The sequence below is a fragment of the Gekko japonicus genome, unplaced genomic scaffold, assembly GCF_001447785.1.
Source record: "Gekko japonicus isolate JY-2015 unplaced genomic scaffold, Gekko_japonicus_V1.1 scaffold451, whole genome shotgun sequence".
NCBI lineage: Eukaryota > Metazoa > Chordata > Lepidosauria > Squamata > Gekkonidae > Gekko > Gekko japonicus.
The window spans coordinates 1065555-1082958 of NW_015175983.1; the positions used below are offsets into that span (position 1 = coordinate 1065555).

The 17404-nt window shown below is 48.0% G+C and overlaps 1 protein-coding gene across 1 annotated transcript in view; it reads right to left on the reverse strand.

Moving 5' to 3' along the window:
- The window catches only part of LOC107123094 (TBC1 domain family member 19-like), an 81102-nt gene that overhangs the window by 30635 nt on the left and 33063 nt on the right, over positions 1 to 17404 (reverse strand). Inside the window, exon 5 of the mRNA XM_015426270.1 lies at positions 6116 to 6200. Coding sequence (XP_015281756.1) covers positions 6116 to 6200 — 85 coding nt within the window. The remainder of the gene's footprint in view (positions 1 to 6115; positions 6201 to 17404) is intronic.

Here is a 17404-nt window from a genome sequence, read left to right on the forward strand (position 1 = left end):
ATAAAAAGAGGAAGAGAGATTTAGCAATGCAGCACAGACTGGTCCCCATTCAGAATGTAAATCTGACCCAGATTTGTAGACAGCGAGACACAGCTGGGGAAGTAAAAGGAACGAGAGGGGGCAGCTTGAAAGAGCTTCGAGACGAACCGGCCCTTAACAGGACCCACCAGAGCAGCTCCGACAGAATTAAGAAGTCTTGTATGTGCAACAAGATGTGAGATTTCATCAAGATGCAAAAGTCAGAGTCGCCCGCCATGTTTCTCAAGTGGATTTTAGAAGCTTTTCATTTTGTTTTTTCCTAAGGCACAATCCTTTCCCCCATTTCTGGCTCTGGATGCTGACAAGCCAAGGCAGAAGAGGCGGGGAGGGGGGGAAAGACCCTCGCGCCCCACATTCCTTCCTCCCCACAGCCCTCATTTCAGTGGCACCTGACTTTACGGCCACCATTTCTTCTGAGTGGCGCAAACTACATTGTGCATAGTACACGCTTCTGCTTCTCGGAGGTGCAGCATATGGCTGTAGGGCCTGGGACACTGCATTCCTCACCAGGAGGAGTCAGGGGCCTCAGGAGGTACAACCAGCCCAAGAAGAGCCTTTCTGTTCTGTCCTTCTTACCTGCAGAACAGGATCGTGCCCAATGCACTGAATATCTTAAGAACATAAGAGAAGCCAGTGTTGGATTAGGCCAGTGGCCCATCCAGTCCAACACACTGTGTCACACAGTGGCCAAAAATATCAGGTGCCATCAGGAGGTCCACTAGTGGGGCTAGGACACTATGTTAGCCGAATTGCTTTATTTACAGCAACTGGCAATTCATAAATGGGTTCTTGCCAACTATACCAGGGTCCTGTTCCCACCAAGGGTTACCAGAGAAGGATTCGAGGCTGTTGTTGTTAAAATAAATGTATTTTACTTAAAGAATAAATCTCATACAAACAATACTGATGCACTCACACATTCAATCAAGTTCCTTAGAATTACAGTATTAAAATAAGCACAGTTGCATTAGCAGGTGTTGGATCCCCAAGCCTCGAGAATAAATCCACGTTTTAAAGAAAAGCAAAATTTATTTCAAAGCTTTGGAAAGACACTCAAACACGTTCTTTGTTAGAACTGAATACAAACGGTTAGGGCAAGCATGATAAAGGGATTTGAACCAGGTACAGAACCAATGGGTCACCTTTCCGCTGGCGGGTGAAAGGAAACGGTTGCGCGCTCATTCCCTGAGAACCAGGCTATCTCCAGACATAATACAGGTGCAGTTCCCAGGCTCTAAAAGCAACAAGCTGGCAGTCAAGCGTACTCCCACATCACATCCTCCAGTTGTTTGGCTTAGGCATTACAGCAGAGTAAAATACTGGCGCGCAGGGAGGGGGGGGTTAGCAACTGTACAGAGATACAACTAACACAGAACACCATGGCAGCTTGCTGACAGCAGGTGGGGGTGATGATGGGCAATATTTATCTGTCTCGCAGCTTTGGTTGTTCCAATGAAGAATGGATGGGGGAGAAATGTAAACTAAAGGGAATTCACATACGACCAGAACCAGCCAGAACGTGTGGGTCTCTTGACTGCAGATCAAGAGACCAAAGTAGAGGCAAGGGTTTGGGGATAGCAAGTGGGACTTAAGAGGAGTAAAAAGCAGACAGGGGTTGTTGCGGGGGATGCTAGCTAGGAAGGGCCAGCTGAATAGTCCTTACCTTTTATAGTGGGTCCATTAGACGGGTGGTAACTGTTCCAAACTGTGGACCCACCTACCTGTTAGTCCGTCCCAAAAACAATCCTATTGGTTACCTATAGGAGTGGGAGGTTACCTATAAGGAGTGGCCAATACTGAAACCTAAAACCTTACTCAAAGGATGGCATCTGGGCAGGTGTAAAAACCTTGGTGTCAGGATGCTCCATTGTAGTGTTGATGAAGCTGGCCATTCTCATTGTGAACCAAAGGTAAAGGTTCCCTTGCTCGAAAGCCAGTCGAATCTGACTCTAGGGATGTAGTGCTCATCTCCGTTTCCAAGCCGAAGAGCCAGTGCTGTCCAGAGATGTTTCCGTGGTCATGTGGCCGGCGTGACTAGACACCAAGGTGCACTGAACGCTGTCCTAGCTATACCTTGTGGCTAATAGCCAATGATGGACCTCTGCTCCATATGCTTATCTAATTCTTTCATGAAGCTGTCCATGCTTGTAGCCACCGCCACCTCCTGTGGCAGTGAATTCCATGTGTTCATCACTCTTTGGGTGAAGAAGGACTTCCTTTTATCTGTACTTGTTCAGTAATATCAGAGTTCAAACACACACACACACAAAAAGTGCAAGCATTCCTTCTTTGACTTAGATGAAGCAATCATATACTTTTCAGCACGATCTAACCAAAGTTGACATCTTTAAAAACAGTTTTTATTCGAGAGCTATTATTGCTTTAAATGCTGCATGAAGTTGGAATTTGGGTGACATTGGTGGTTTAGGTTGCAATGTGAATATTATTATTATCATTATTATTATTATTATTATTATTATTATTTCGGGGGGGGAGCTAATCATGTGCTTTAAGCCTACCAAACAGCAAGGTTCTAGCTGCCAATAAGTACAGGCCTGTACGGATTTTAAAACAACCATTTTTCTCTCTGAAAACTAACCTAAGAAGGAATATATGATTTGTCACCAAAAGTAAGCTAAAAAAGGGAATCCCTACAGTTTGGTGTAGCGGTTAGGAGCATGGACTCTAATCTGGGAGAACTGGCTTCGATTCCCCACGCCTCCACGTGCAGCTGCTGGTGTGACTTTGGGTCAGTTACAACTTCTCTCACAGCTGTTCTCTCAGGAGCAGTCCTCGAGAGAGCTCTTTGAGCCCCGCCTACCTCACAGGGTGTCTGTCGTGGGGAGGGGAAGGGGAAGGAGACTGTCAGCCACTCTGAGACTCTGAGTGAAGGGCCATGGGGTATAAATCAAGTCTCCTCCTCTTCTTCTTTTAGAGCCCTCTGCTTTTTCAATTTAGAATTTATGTAACACCATGGGGAGCATTCACGTGCTTCCCATACATCACCCTATTATAATCTTTACACTGTCCCTATAAAGTAGGCCAGAATCGTGGTTCCCCGTGTAACAGGTTGTGGGACTGAGGCTGTGAGGGCGGCTTGCAGAGTAAGTATGAGGCAGAAGAGAGTTCTGAACCAGAGACCTGGTGGGCAGCTTTCCATGTTCCTGCTTATACCGCTCTCCTCTCCTCCATTCCATTCTCACAACATTAGGCTGAGAGCCTGTGACCGACCCAAGGTCACCCAGCAAGCTTCCAAAGCGCAGCAAAGATTCAGACCTGGATCTCCCAGATCCTAGCCCAGAGGTGGCCAAACAGCAGCTCGGGAGCCGCAGGTGGCTCTTTCACACAGCCTAATTTAATGTTAATAAAAAGCAAATTTGTATATTTTCCAATAAAAACGTGTGTGTGATATTTACTCATGTCTTGCGGCTCTCAAACATCTGACGTTTATTCTGTGTGGCTGTTACATGAAGTAAGTTTGGCCACCCCTGTCCTAGTCTGACCCTCGAACCACAACACCACAGTGGCTCTTCAAGACTTTTGTTGTTGTTCAGTCGCACAGTCGAGTCCAACTCTTCGCGACCCCACGGACCAGATCACGCCAGGCCTTCCGGTCTTCCGCTGTCCTCTGACATTTGCTCAACTTCATGTTCGTTGCATCGATGACAATGTCTAACCATCTCATCCTTTGCCGTCCCTGTCTTCTTTGACCTTCAGTCTTTTCCAGCATCAGGGTCTTCTCCAGCGAGTGCTCCCTTCTCACTTGGTGGCCAAAGTATTTGAGCTTCAGTTTCATTATCTGGCCTTCCAGGGAACAGTCAGGGTTGATTTCTTTTAGGATTGACTGATTCGATCTCCTTGCAGTCCAAGGGACTCTCAAGAGTCTTCTCCAGCACCACAGTTCAAAAGAATCTATTCTTCGGCGCTCGGCCTTCCTTATGGTCCAACTCTTGCAGCCATACATGACTACTGGGAATACCATTGCCATTCAAGAATACCATTCAAGACTAGCCTGCAATTTTACAAGTTTCTGATCAATTTTCACAACATAGAACATTTTTAGGGGCTTTGTGTGTGTGTGTGTGCGCGCACGCTTGCGTGCCCGGAAGTCATGGTGACTTCTGGCGATGCCTCGTGGGGCCAGGATGCTTTCAGAGAGGTGGCTTGCTATTGCCTGCCTCTGCGTTCCAGCCCTGGTATTCCTTGGAGGTCTCCCATCCAAGTACTTGCCAGGGTCGACCCTGCTTAGCTTCCCGAGACCTGAGGAGATCCTCCAGCTTGCCTGGGCTATCCAGGTCAGGGCCGCAATATTAAATCAAGTTGGAGATTCACGATTATATAACAAGTGGGGGGGGGCCCTTTGAGACTCACAGGGGGGGATCCCATCCCCCCCCGCCCGCTGATCCCAGGCTCCCTTCCGATACCCCCTTGTCACTGAGCCTGGCACGGCTCCGGGCCTCCACAGCCTCTTCCGGGCTCAGCCACGGCGGCAGCAGTATCCAGGAGACGCTCAGGGCTGCCAGATGCTCGAAGCCAAGCCAGTCATTTCTGCAGCAAAAAAGGCTTTATGGTCTGCAACGGAGAGCGACTTGGGCCGGGGAGACCCAGGCTCAAATCCACAGTCGAGTAAACAGTACAAGGAACCACAGTGTTTGGGAGACTAAGGATGCAAAACACACTGTGCATATAGAACATGCACCAACAGAGATTTTAATAAGCTGTACCACGTGCAATTCGGTATCTATAAAATTCTATTCTGTGAAACACCTAGTTTCTGTCTCTATTATCAACCGCATGATTCCTCTATACAATTTCGTCATATCAAAAGTCTCTAGTTTAAGCTTAAATATACAAGACCTCAATAATGTCTACAACAGGAACGTCTGAATTCACAGCATATGAAATTCAGCAGGTAAATTCAGCAGGAAAGTCCAATGCAGTACATCAAGGTCAGTTGACTCCAGTTTTACAGGTGAAAATTCAACAGGGAAGTTCAACAGGAGAATCCAATGTAGTGCATCAGGTACATTACCTCTGATTATGATGTCCTCTTTATCCTTTGGCTTCTCTCCACTGAATTATGTCAGTTTCACTTCTGGCTTTTACTTTAGGCTTATTAATTTCACTTCGGGCTTTAATTTTTGGCCTAAACCGGCAGCCCGTTTCCAACCATGCTTCTTCAGAAGCCATACAAATTGATATTGTTTCAAACAGAAAAGCCTCAAATCAATATTATTTCAAACAGGAAAACCGATGTTCTTCTCAATAACCCCCCCTCCTCTTAAAGCCTCAAATCGATGGAAGGCATCATGATGTGCAATGCACATGATTGGAAGGCACAGGAGTAGTTTAAGAGTTTTTCTTCATAAGGTAAGAGAGGTCATTCATGAGAACCTGACTGAGAAGAACACAGGCTTTCCTGTTTGAAATAATATCGACCATTCAGAGAAGAAGAAGAGATTGGATTTATACCCCGCCCTTCACTACCCAAGGGAGTCTCGGAGCAGCTTACGAACTCCTTTCCCTTCTCCTCCCCACAACAGACACCCTCTGAGATAGGTGGGGCTGAGAGAGCTCTTGACAGAAACTGCTCTTTTTCAAGAACAGCTGTGCCAGAACTATGGGTTGCCCAAGGTCATCCAGCAGGTGCAATTGGAGGAGTGGGGAATCAAACCCGGTTCTCCCAGATTAGAGTCCGTGCACTTTAACCACCACACCAAACTGGCTCAATATATGGTTGGTAACAAAGATAGAAACGAGGTGTTTCATAGAATAGAACATTATAGATATTGAATCACATGGGGTATAGTTTATTAAAATCTTTGTTATAGTTTGTATATTCTGTATGCACGGTGTGTTTTGTATCTTTAGTCAAATTCATACTCGGCTGTGAATCTGGTTCTTGGATACTCCCATTTTGAAAGCCCACCTACCTTGAAATGTCGCTAAATTGAAGGATCCCTCTATAAAACAGAGGAAAGTTCGCATAACTCCAAAACCTCCTCCAAGAAAAAAACGGACAAATAATTGTTTACAAGCAGCATTTAAAAAACCACACACACACACGTTTCTTTACCTCTAATGTACGACTTGGGTGGAGTCGCACTGTTGTACACAAAGTGTTGCAGGACCGAGGTGTCTCGAGAAAAACACAGCAAAACCTGTTGAAAACAACAGTGAGAGACTCTGAAACTCCTCAGGAAAGACACAGCCCTTAATTAAAAGGCAGATTGCTAGAACTGGCATTTCCCCATGAGCTCGTGCTGTGTCAAAATGCAATCAATCTGCATACACAATGGGCCTTGTCTTTAAGAGCTGATTAACATTTTGTTAACGAGGAACGTGTGCATTCGAGCCCCTGCTTCTGGCTCTTCTAAATCTTGTAGAAAGTGCAGACGCCCTTCCGTTAACCTCCATCACTGCTTCGGTTCCCATTTGCCTGGCCCTGTGCTAAGCCTTTGTGTATATTAATTAGTCCTTGCTGTGGCCTTCAGGGACGTGGGCGTACCTTTCTGTTTCTAGGAATATCTGCTTTTGGTTTCTCTGGGGGTATCCATCCTGGTGGACTGGACTGGAGAAAGCAGCAGCCGCTCCCCAAAGAAGCAAGAGATGGCTACTGTCCAAAAGGTACATGCTGAGACTGCATGTCTCAGCCAAGGCTTCCTCTAAGCTGTGGAGTCTTGTGAGCCAAAATTCTACTTTGTGAGCGACTGGCATTAAAGTTGTGAGCGGGCGATTAGGCTACTGCATAAATTAGTTTGCTCTGGAGCCCTCCTTCCTGAGCTGAGATAAAAATGTGTGAGATGGAGGCTCAAAAACTGTGAGCTGGCCCACCCTAACTAAGCTTAGAGGGAACACTGGTCGCAGCACAGGCAAAAGCAACAGCTCCTGGGGAGTCTCTCTATGGAGAGACCCACCCGTGGTACTATATGCTGTCAGCAGAGAGTCTGCTCCCTAGGAATCCAAAATATCAACAACGTGCCTTACAATAATTCAGATCTGGAGATCTTTGTTGTAATGTCCATTCCACCTCTCATTGTCTTCACCTAACGGCATGTAATCCTGACCACACTTTAAGACACAGAATCCAGAGCATTTCCATGGTAATTCCATTTAGAAGCACCACGGGGGGTCGGATTCGGATTAAGGCTACTGTGTGGAAAGGAGGCACGCCTCCCGCCCCCAGCACCATTTCAAGAGCTGAAAGGGCCCAGGTGTTATGTGCTCTGTTGGGATGCCTCTCCAGGGCTGTTTCAGCTCAGGAAAGCAGCACGGGGTGTGTGTGTGTGTGAAAACAAAAGTCCCTCCCCCCCCACGCCATAGTCCTGATCTAAATTGGGCCCCTGCAGGCTCTAGGAATGCACAGGCACTATTTGGCTGTGAGTCCCCACAGCGATCTCTTGTAGAAGGGTAACGTGTAGTTTGGCCGTAATTGGACAAGTGACAGGAGCCAGGGCAGGAAAGCCTCATTAATCTTCCCTTTGTTTCACCGGAATGCTTTCAGGGCCATGGCGATGGTTCCCCACAAATCATCTGCTCAGACAGCTCCTTTTTGTTTAATATTTTTGCAAACACAGTCTTCCGATAATCGTATTTGTCAAAGGAAAGCAAAGACGTCTTGGAAAAAAACCAGCTGCACTTCTGATGGAGGACATAATAATTTTCTGCTTGAGATACTGTTCTAACCTTCTTGAACGGCTTACAGTCCCGCAGATAAAAAGATTTATTTGGGCAACAGAATGCCTTTATCTTAAACACACATTTCAGATTCGGCACTGCTTATCGGTTGGCGATCTTGGTCAAATGGCCAAAACGCAGTTCGCCCGGCAAAGGAATAAAAACCAGGAACAATTAAAAGCCAATTTATATCAACTGGGGTGAACTGATGGAGAAAAGTAAAGAGTCAGTCGGACCTGAGATCGTGGGTCCAAAGGCGGCTGCTTCCTGGCGCGCTCCACCCAGCTCCGCTTCATGACCCTTCACAGGTAAGCACGTTCTCCTTGCCTACCACAGGTACCAAGTACTGTCCTTCCCAGCAGTGAGTCGAGCTGAGCTCGTGGCACATCTGGAGGGAACGGACTGGGCAGGCAACAAAGACCCAGCAACAAAAATAGGAACTCCCCCCCCCCCCAAGGATAGGAAAAGGGGCTCATTCAATCCATGTCTACATTTCATTTCTACTCTGCCTTTCTCCAGTGGGGACCCGAGGAAGCTTATATCTTTCTCCTCCATTTTATCCTCACAACCAGGGGTCATTTCGTAGAAAAAGAGGTGCAGGAGCTCATTAGCATCACTCATTAGCATAGCTTATTTGCATATGCCACTCCCCCTGACATCACCGGAAGTGTGTCAGAAGGCAACACCCATTGCTCAGGCTCCACTGGACTGTTTTGGATTGCTAGCTATTGGGGGGCGGGGAACGTGCAGATCTGTCCTCGCAGAGGAGGGGGAGCTTGTACCTGAATAAAACCGGGTCTTAAAGGTGCCACTGGATTGTTTTGGACCGGGGGGCTGGGGGGTTCTGCAGCTTACCTGGCTGCTTCTTGCTCTGACTGAGGGCTGCTGGGAGCAGGGGTGGGGCTTGTTGCATGTGCCCGCCCCCTGGGCTCTTTACTGCCGGAGCTCCGCTCCTGCAGGAAATGACCCATGCTCACAACCACCCTGTGATGTCAGTTAGGCTGAGAGTGCGCGACTGGCCCAAGGTCAGTCTGGCTCGTGGCAGGCCGGGGAGTGGAACCTGGGTCTCCCGGATCCTTGTCTGGCACTCCAACCACTGCACCACACTGACTCTCCCCTTTCCCCAAGGATACCTCTCCCCTCTTCGCAGGGCTGGCCATCTGAGAAGAACTTTGAATGAAGACCTGAGGTGGGAAGGAAACTGAGCAGCCCAGAAACTGTCTGCCAGCCAATGGGCAAGCTTTCACACCTCCACTCACGCGTGAGCCACAAAAGGATGCATTCGGTTCAAATGGCCAGGGTCCAGCCTACCTGAGGGACCACCTTGCCCTACATGTTCCCCCAAGAACACTACGGTCGGGGACCTAAAATTTGTTGGTCATCCCGGGTCCCAAGGATGTGAAACTAGCTGTGACCAGGGCCAGGGCTTTTTCGGTGGTGGCTCCTACCTGATGGAACGAGCTCCCAGGGGAGATCCGGGCCCTGCGGGACCTTGAACAGATCTGCAGGGCCTGTAAGACGGAGCTCTTCCACCAGGCCTTTGAGTAGGAGCCGCCGCCCCATTATACCACCACCATCAAGGTATCTTAAAGGATGCATCGATGAGGCCCGAGGAAGAACCTGGAAACCATTGAAGATCTGACAAGCTGTTGCCATTGGACGCGTATACTATGGGAGGACCATCTGGAACTGCGGTGTTACCATCTTGGATTTAGGATATTAGTAATGGATTGAGTTACTGTGGTTTTAGTGTTGGATGTTTTACTATGTTTTATATGTTTTTACCTATGGCATGGCAAATGACCTTGCCCTTGTTAGCCGCCCTGAGCCCACTGGGAAGGGCGGGATACAAATATAAAAATAATAATAATAATAAATAAATAAATCCCCATGGCTGCCATACTGGACCAACACCAGGCCACTCATTCTCACAGTCTACGCTATCTCACGGGGTTGTTGTGATGTTAAAATGGGTGGAGAACTCTTGTCCACAGCCTCGAGCTCTTTGGAGGAAGGGCGAAATACAAAAGCACCAGACAGAATCATGAAAAGGGAAGACCTGGGCCTTCTCTCTCCCAGTTAGGCCACCCCCCCCTCCATTATATCTGCACGTTTACCAAGTTGCCCTAGTAGCCCAGCCCAATCTCATTGGAGCTCGGAAGCTGAGCAGAGTCAGCCCTGCTCAGTACTTGGATGGGAGACCAGCAAGGAAGACGCCAAGGGAGGCAATGGCAAACCACGTTTGCTCGTCTTTTGCCTTGAAGACCCCCATGGCCCTGGGGTCGCCAGTTGCTACTTTATGGAACACAGGTATTATGTTCAAGTTACCCCTGCTGCGGGCCAGAGAAGCACTCAGACGGAAGCTGTTCCAAGTGCTCGACACACTATTCGTCTGCAGCCAGCCAGAGTGAAGCGTGAAAGGAAAATTACCCTGTGGCCACAAATGTACTGATCCTGCTGCATGCTGGGCTGAGGCAAGGGGCTAGCAGAAGAGCCTCTTCAGTCAGGGGAAGGCACACTTGCTCCAGAGGAAACCACCACTCACAGTGGAAGCGACCCACAGAATCCCACACAATGTGGTTTCCCAAACGAAGGCCTCTTACTTCACAAGGAAGAATCGCCAAGTCCGAGGGGCTGCATCGCTAGGGTTCCCCACGGGCCCCTCCCTTCAACAGAAGCTTAAATATGTGGAAATAGAAAGCTGAAGCTCTTCTTGGCTTGGAGGTAAACAGCACCCGGCTAAGCCTCCATCAAAGAGAGGACTTTTCTTTCCCTTCTCCAGGCAGGTGGCCACCCTACGCCTACCAAATTTCCCGACATTCCCCCTAGAGCAGTGATGGCGAACCTTTTAGAGACCGAGTGCCCAAACTGCGACCTAAAACCCCACTTATTGATCGCAGAGTGCCAACACGGCAATTTAACCTGAATACGGAGGTTTTACTTTAGAAAAAACAACTCATGCCTTAACTTAAGATGATCCAAACAAAGTAAGGAAAACAATTCCCAATGCTTTCATTGACTTACAATTATTTGGCAGAGAATTCGACACTTTAATGATGGTCTGGTCTTGGCTGGGGAGATGGCACGCGTGCCCACAGAGAGGGCTCTGAGTGCCACCTCTGGCACCCGTGCCATAGGTTCGTCACCACTGCTCTAGAGTGTTCTTGCTCACAGCAAACCTGTTTCAGAGACCATCTGGGCAAAAGATAGTTGAGAAAGTTCTTCAGGAGAGGAGTCACAGCCCATGGGAAGGATTACTTGCCGCCCTGTTCGCGCTCACTGATTCTCCCCTGCGAAGAATATTCCTCTGCCTTTCTTAAAGGAGGGGATGGAATCCCAGTTTTGCTCACAATGTCCACTTTTGACCTAAATCACTTTGGGAAATTGCTATAAGGCTGCCCCCCCCCACGACCTAGGTGGCCCAGATCTCGGAAGCTAAGCAGGGTCGGACCCTGGTTAGTATTTGGATGGGAGACAAACAAGAAATTCCAGGGCTGTATGCAGAGGCAGGCAATGGCAAACCACCTCTGAACTTCTCTTGCCTTGAAAATCCTACGGAGTTGCCATAAGTCGGCTGCATCTTGATGCCACTTCTCTCTCTCTCGGCTGCATCTTGATGGCACTTCTCTCTCTCTCTCTCTCTCTCTCTCTCTCTCTCTCTCTCTCTCTCACACACACACACACACACACACACACACACACACCCCACAAGGCTGCTGCCACCACCTTCACAAATGTTTCATTCAATATATTTTTTAAGCATATGAGTTAGGATGGGGAGAGCTTCTGCCTAATAATCTTCCTCCCTCTTTTAGATTCTGGGCGAAAAGCTGCATTCTCTCTGGCCTGGTGTCAATCTCTCTCTCTCTCTCTCTCTCTCTCTCTCTCTCTCTCTCTCTCTCTCTCTCACACACACACACACACACACACACACACACACACACACACACACAGAGAGGAAATTCTGAATGGCATTTCACTGTTTACACCAACAGAGAAGAGTCTATTCTATTCAGAAAGCAAAGTTGAAGCCTTGTAACTATCAAAATTGTCCGGTAACCACTGACTGGAAAGTATTTATTAATACTGATGCCTAAATTAAGCAGAAGGAGCAAGCCAGGAAACCTATTTTCCAAACACAACAGACTACAAAACATACCTTTGACTACACGACTGATTTCCTAGAATGTCTTAAAAGAATGACATGCTTATTGAAGGAGTATTTTACATGAAACTTAGAACGGCATGATTAATTGCCCAAGTTGGACATGGAGGGAATAACTTCTGCCCGGTATTATCTACTTATCTGAAAAACTTCTACGCCAGCTCTCAAGAGAACCTGCCCAAGGCAGCTTACAAAACAAAACACTATAAAATCATCACACATGAAAGTTATTCATTAATGCAAATGCCAGAGCATTAAAAATACGAAACATGGAGCAGCTGAAGGCGACTTAAGGACCTTTGGGGGAAGTGACCATGTCCTGCTAAAATTCCTTTCACTGTGAGGGACCAAGGAAGTTTGTAACCACACGTGTAAGGTAGATTTCAGTAAAAAAAGGTAAAGGTAAAGGTTCTCTTGCTCGAAAGCCAGTCGAATCCGACTCTAGGGTTGCGGTGCTCATCTCCGTTTCAAAGCCAAAGAGCCAGCGCTGTCCGAAGACGTTTCTGTGGTCATGTGGCCGGCATGACTAAACACCAAGGCGCACGGAACGCTGTTACAGATTTCAGTAAGACCGACTTTCATAAACTCAGAGGTATGATGAGAACCCTTACATGGGCAAGACTGCTGGAAGGGAAGGGAGCCAGTGAAGGGTGGGCTCTCCTAAAACAAGAGCTCTTGCAAGCTCAAGCCATCGCTATTCCAACAAGAAGGAAACATGGTAGGGGATCCAAGAAACCCATCTGGGTGAACAGAGAACTCCGTGATGTGCTAAGGGAGAAAAAAAAGGAAATGTTCAAGAAATGGAGACAAGGACATACCTCTGAAGAAGAGTATCTGCAGGTTGCCAGGCCCTGTCGGCCAGCCATCAGAGAGGCCAAAGCTCACAGTGAGCTAAAGCTGGCCAGGGAGGCTGGCTACAACAAGAAAACCTTCCTCAGATATGTGAGGAGCAAGCGCAAGATAAAAGATGCGATGGGCCCATTGTTGGGTGAAAATGGAGAGACTCTGACAGAGAGAAAGCAGAAAGGCTCCAAGCCTATTTTGCCTCAGTTTTTTTCCCTGAAGAAGAAAACAGGCTCACCTAGAGATGGTAGTAGGCAAGGCACGGTGTCCGGACTCCTGGTTGACATGGACAGAGAAGTAGTTGAGAAGCACCTGGCTGCACTGAAGGAGTACAAATCCCCAGGGCCAGATGGTATGCACCCAACAGTGCTCAAAGAACTTTCTAGAGATTAGCTGCTGTAGATTTTCCAGGTTGTCTGGCCATGGTCTTGGCACCATAGGACCTGACGTTCCGCCAGTAGCTGTGACTGGCATCCTCAGAGGTATAACACAGAAAGAGGGAGTACTCTCTGTGTTAAGTAAAACTTTCCAGAGAGATTGCAGAGCCCTGGTCCATCATCTTCCAGACCGCCTGGAGGATGAGGGATGTGCCACAAGACTGGAGGAGGGCGGATGTTATCCCAATTTCTAAAAATGGGAGGAAGGATGACCCAGCCAGTCTGACCTCTGTCCCAGCGAAGTTACTGGAGCAGGTTTTAAAGGCATCAGTCTCTGAGCATCTAAGGGACAACCTGGTGATCCGGGGAATTCAGCACGGATTTGTCCCCAACAGGTCCTGCCAGACCAGCCTCATTTCCTTCTTTGACTGAGTGGCGAGCTTACTGGATCGAGGGAAGGCTCTTGATGTGGTTTACATTAAGGGCGGGAAGGTACCAGCTGGATATCAGGGAAAACTTTTTGACAGTCAGAGTTGTGCGACAGTGGGATCAGCTGCCTTGGGAGGTGGTGAGCTCCTCCTCCCTTGGCAGTCTTGAAGCAGCGGCTGGACAAACACTGGTCAGGGATGCCCTAGGCTGATCCTGCATTGAGCGGGGGGGGGGGGTTTGGACCAGATGGCCTGTAGGACCCCCTTCCAGCTGTGATTCTAGGGATCCTATGACTCTTAAGCATTTCTCAGGCGAAAAACAGACTATAGCAGAGTGGTTTTTTTTAAGTCCTAATTAAACGCTTGGGCAAACAGAAACATTGTGGCCTGGCACCTGAGAGCGACTAGTGTGGGAAAGGGCCCTCCACAGGTGAGGTGCCACCACTGACTGCCACCCACGGCGCAGAGAGGGCACGGGGAGCAGGACTCTTGAGGAAGACTGCAGACAGAGACAGACTTGCCATAACAAGCAGGTTAGGAACTAAATTATGGCCCCGGTCACACGATCAGGAAAAGCCGCGGGGGAAGCACGGCTTTTTAGAGCCGCAACAAACAGAAGCGGGGCAGCGCGATCAGACAGGTCCCCCGAGGCTCTGTGCTTCTGTCGGCAGCCGCGACCACATACTGCAGGGGAAGCAACGCTAAGAAGGGCGAGGAGGGCCAGCTGCAGCAGTTGTGCGCATGCGCAGTTTGCCATTGCCATGCATACCACGGGATAACTGCGTGTCGGTGATCCCACAGCTGCCGGTGCTGCGCGTCATCCGGTAGGTACTGCCCTTTCACTAGTCTCTTTTAGATCTGCATCTTCAGCCAGAAGCTACGGGTTAGGGGCAGGTGTGCGACGCTTGCCAGATGTTGGCATCTGATCGCGCAGGTTTAATCCGCCCTCAATCCATCCGTTTCGCGGGGCAAATCCTCCCGTGTGACCGGGGCCTATGGCTGTTTTCTTGCCCACAGTACAGTCTCTGGATGACCCAGGTCAGCCTGCCCTCTAAAAAGTGCCATGTTTGGCTGTGAGAAGAGTTAAACTTCCACCGGGCTAATGATAAGGATCAGGAGGACAAGCCCACCGACAGCTGTGACTAATTGAGTTGGAAGTGCCATGAAAATGAGAAGCTTCCCCCATGACATTTATGTTGACATAGCAATCAAATCCACATTAGGAAATTTGCAAATGTAATCACCCACCTCTTTAAATAGATTTCAAAGCAGCAATATAGACAATTCCATACAAATTAGAGTGCTCCCCTCCTTTCTGGGATCAAATATAATACACTGTGGATGGATGTTTATCGAGGCTCACCCCATCACAAATGCTCAGAGTGGAACATAAGTATTATCCAAATACAAAAAGAAAGTTTCTTCTGCCAAAAAGTTTGGGATGGCAGTTCACAAAATGGTCACTACAGATATAATCCATACATCGACTTCTGTGAGTCTCCCCTGCAAACTCCTGGGTGGTTCCCTATCTCTTACAATATTCACATTCCTCTTCAAAACTTAACTTCTCTGCAAGGTCCTTCGTCTTTTACCCTCAGTATCCAGCCACATTAAAACAAATCTTTAGCCTGTGTGACTGCGGGTGCTTTTGCACAAGCCAAATAATGCTGCTTCAATCCACTTCAGCGACTGTTTGCAAGTAGATTTTGTCATTCCACACAGTAAAATCCAGTTGCAAAGTGGTTTGAAAGTGGATTGGAAGTGTGTTATTTTGTGTGTGGCCCATTACATATGGACATCTTACTGGAGTTTTTCAGAGCAGTCAGCCTCTAATCTTGACTTTGGATTCTGTGCCTACCTTAGGCACCATTTTTTTTTTTTCCCTCCCTCCGGTGTATTTATTCTGCAGCTACAATTTTAAAAATGCACTTTTCTCCATTAGGGTGGAATGTCACCTGTGACTTATGGGGGGTGTCTAAAGTTTTTTTTTTTTAAATTACGCCATTGCCCTATCGCGGCTGTGCTGTAGCGTACAGCAAGCATCTTCCATTTAAATTCTTGCGGTTCAGGTTTTGAGTGTACAGAATGCATGATAGAACCCACTGGCATTGCATGCTGTGATCGTTGGCAGTGTGCGTGTGTGCACCCACGCCTGTGCAAAGTCGGCTGCAGCTCCACCACACTTTGCACAGGTTTGCAATTTGTACGGAGGAGGAGTCCTCTGGCAGAAGCTCTGGAGAGCTTTTTTAGTCTTGTGCCACTACATTGAAAGGGGTGTGTGTATTTTTGGCAATGCCCTAGCGCCAGCTACATACCATGTTTCCTTGAAAATAAGACACTGTCTTATATTTATTTTTTTCTCAAGAAGACACACTAGGGCTTATACCACAAATGCATAGAAATCCTGCTAGGGCTTATTTTGGGGGTAGGTCTTATTTTCGGGGAAACAGGGAAGTAATGCTAATTTCCTGCCCTTCCTTACAAATCTGCATGGTTTTCTCTTTGTGATTCTCTAATGTGATCCTGCAGTTTTTTAGGGCCTGTCCTGTGCGGATGGCACTCTGTCCTCCAAATGGATCGGTCCCAAACAATTCTTGTCAGTTTGCAGGTCCGTGTGGCTCAGCCGCCATTTTAATGTTAGGCTTCCAGAGACTGCCAAAAATGGTGTCCCCCCCCCCCCACTTTGTGCACTAAAGCATTATTTTATTTTTGCATTTGTGTGTGTGTGTGTGTGTGCCCGTGCTTGGAAGTCATGGCGACCTCTGGAGACTCCTACTGGGGCATGGAGGGTGTTCAGAGAAGTGGCTTGATAGACTGCCTCTGCCTCCCGACCCTGGTATTCTCTGGAGGTCTCCCATCCAAATACTTGCCAGGGTCAGCCCTGCTTAGCTTTCAAGATCTGACTATCCAGGTCAGGATGTTCACTAAAGCATTAAAGGGAAAAATGTTTTCAAAGCTTTAGGCTTCCCACCCCAGTCTCTCTCCCTCTTTACATCTCACATCAATTTCATTCTGCGCTGACAATCCCCCTCTTTATTTTGTTTGCATGCAGCTGTCGGCTATGCTGCCATGGGGGTGGGGAGGTTAGTTGTGTTCTAATTGCCAGTGCATTCCTTCTGTGCTTCTTTGCTGCTGTAACGCTTATCTACAAGTTCTGCAGGTGGTGATGTTGATGTCTGGGTTTCTCGGGAACCGTGGGGGAGAGTTTGGTTCCCAGCTTCAGCGCAAAACGGCTGGAGCCCTTTCTCCCATGTGCGGGAGTGTGGCTAATTGGCCAGGGCAGTGGGGTGTGTGTGCATACAAATACCCTATAGCGTATTATGCCCCTGGACAGCCGTCATTCTTAACAGTGCCTATGTTAATGCATCTATAGCTCTTCAATAAAGTATTGCCTTTCCTGATAAGCATGTTGGCTGTGGGTTCTTGACAGCAGCACTGAAATGCTTTTCTTTTTCTTTTTGCACTGGGGACACTGCCATTTCACTCTTCTCCGATCCCCCTTTCATGTCAATACCAGCAGGGAACTAAACCTCACGCAGCTCCTTTTAAATTTCCCCCCGTCGTTTTAATTTTTTTTTAGTTTACTGATCCAAGACTAGCGATAGTCTCAAATCGTTAGACTCATGGCACTTGTTAAAAAAAATTAAAAAATTAAAAACGAGGGGGAAATGGAGCTTGTACACCGATGAAGGGGGGAGGGTGGCGGAAGGTGCAGAGTGGGTGGAACAACCTTGATGTGGGCGGGGCAGTGACCTTTGAGGGGCTGCAAAAGGGAGACGGAAAACCTGAGCGAATCTGCACGCTTCTGAATTACCTTCAGCTTGAAAGCAAAACAAAGGGGAAAACCAGCACAAAAGCATTCTCAGAAAACCCAG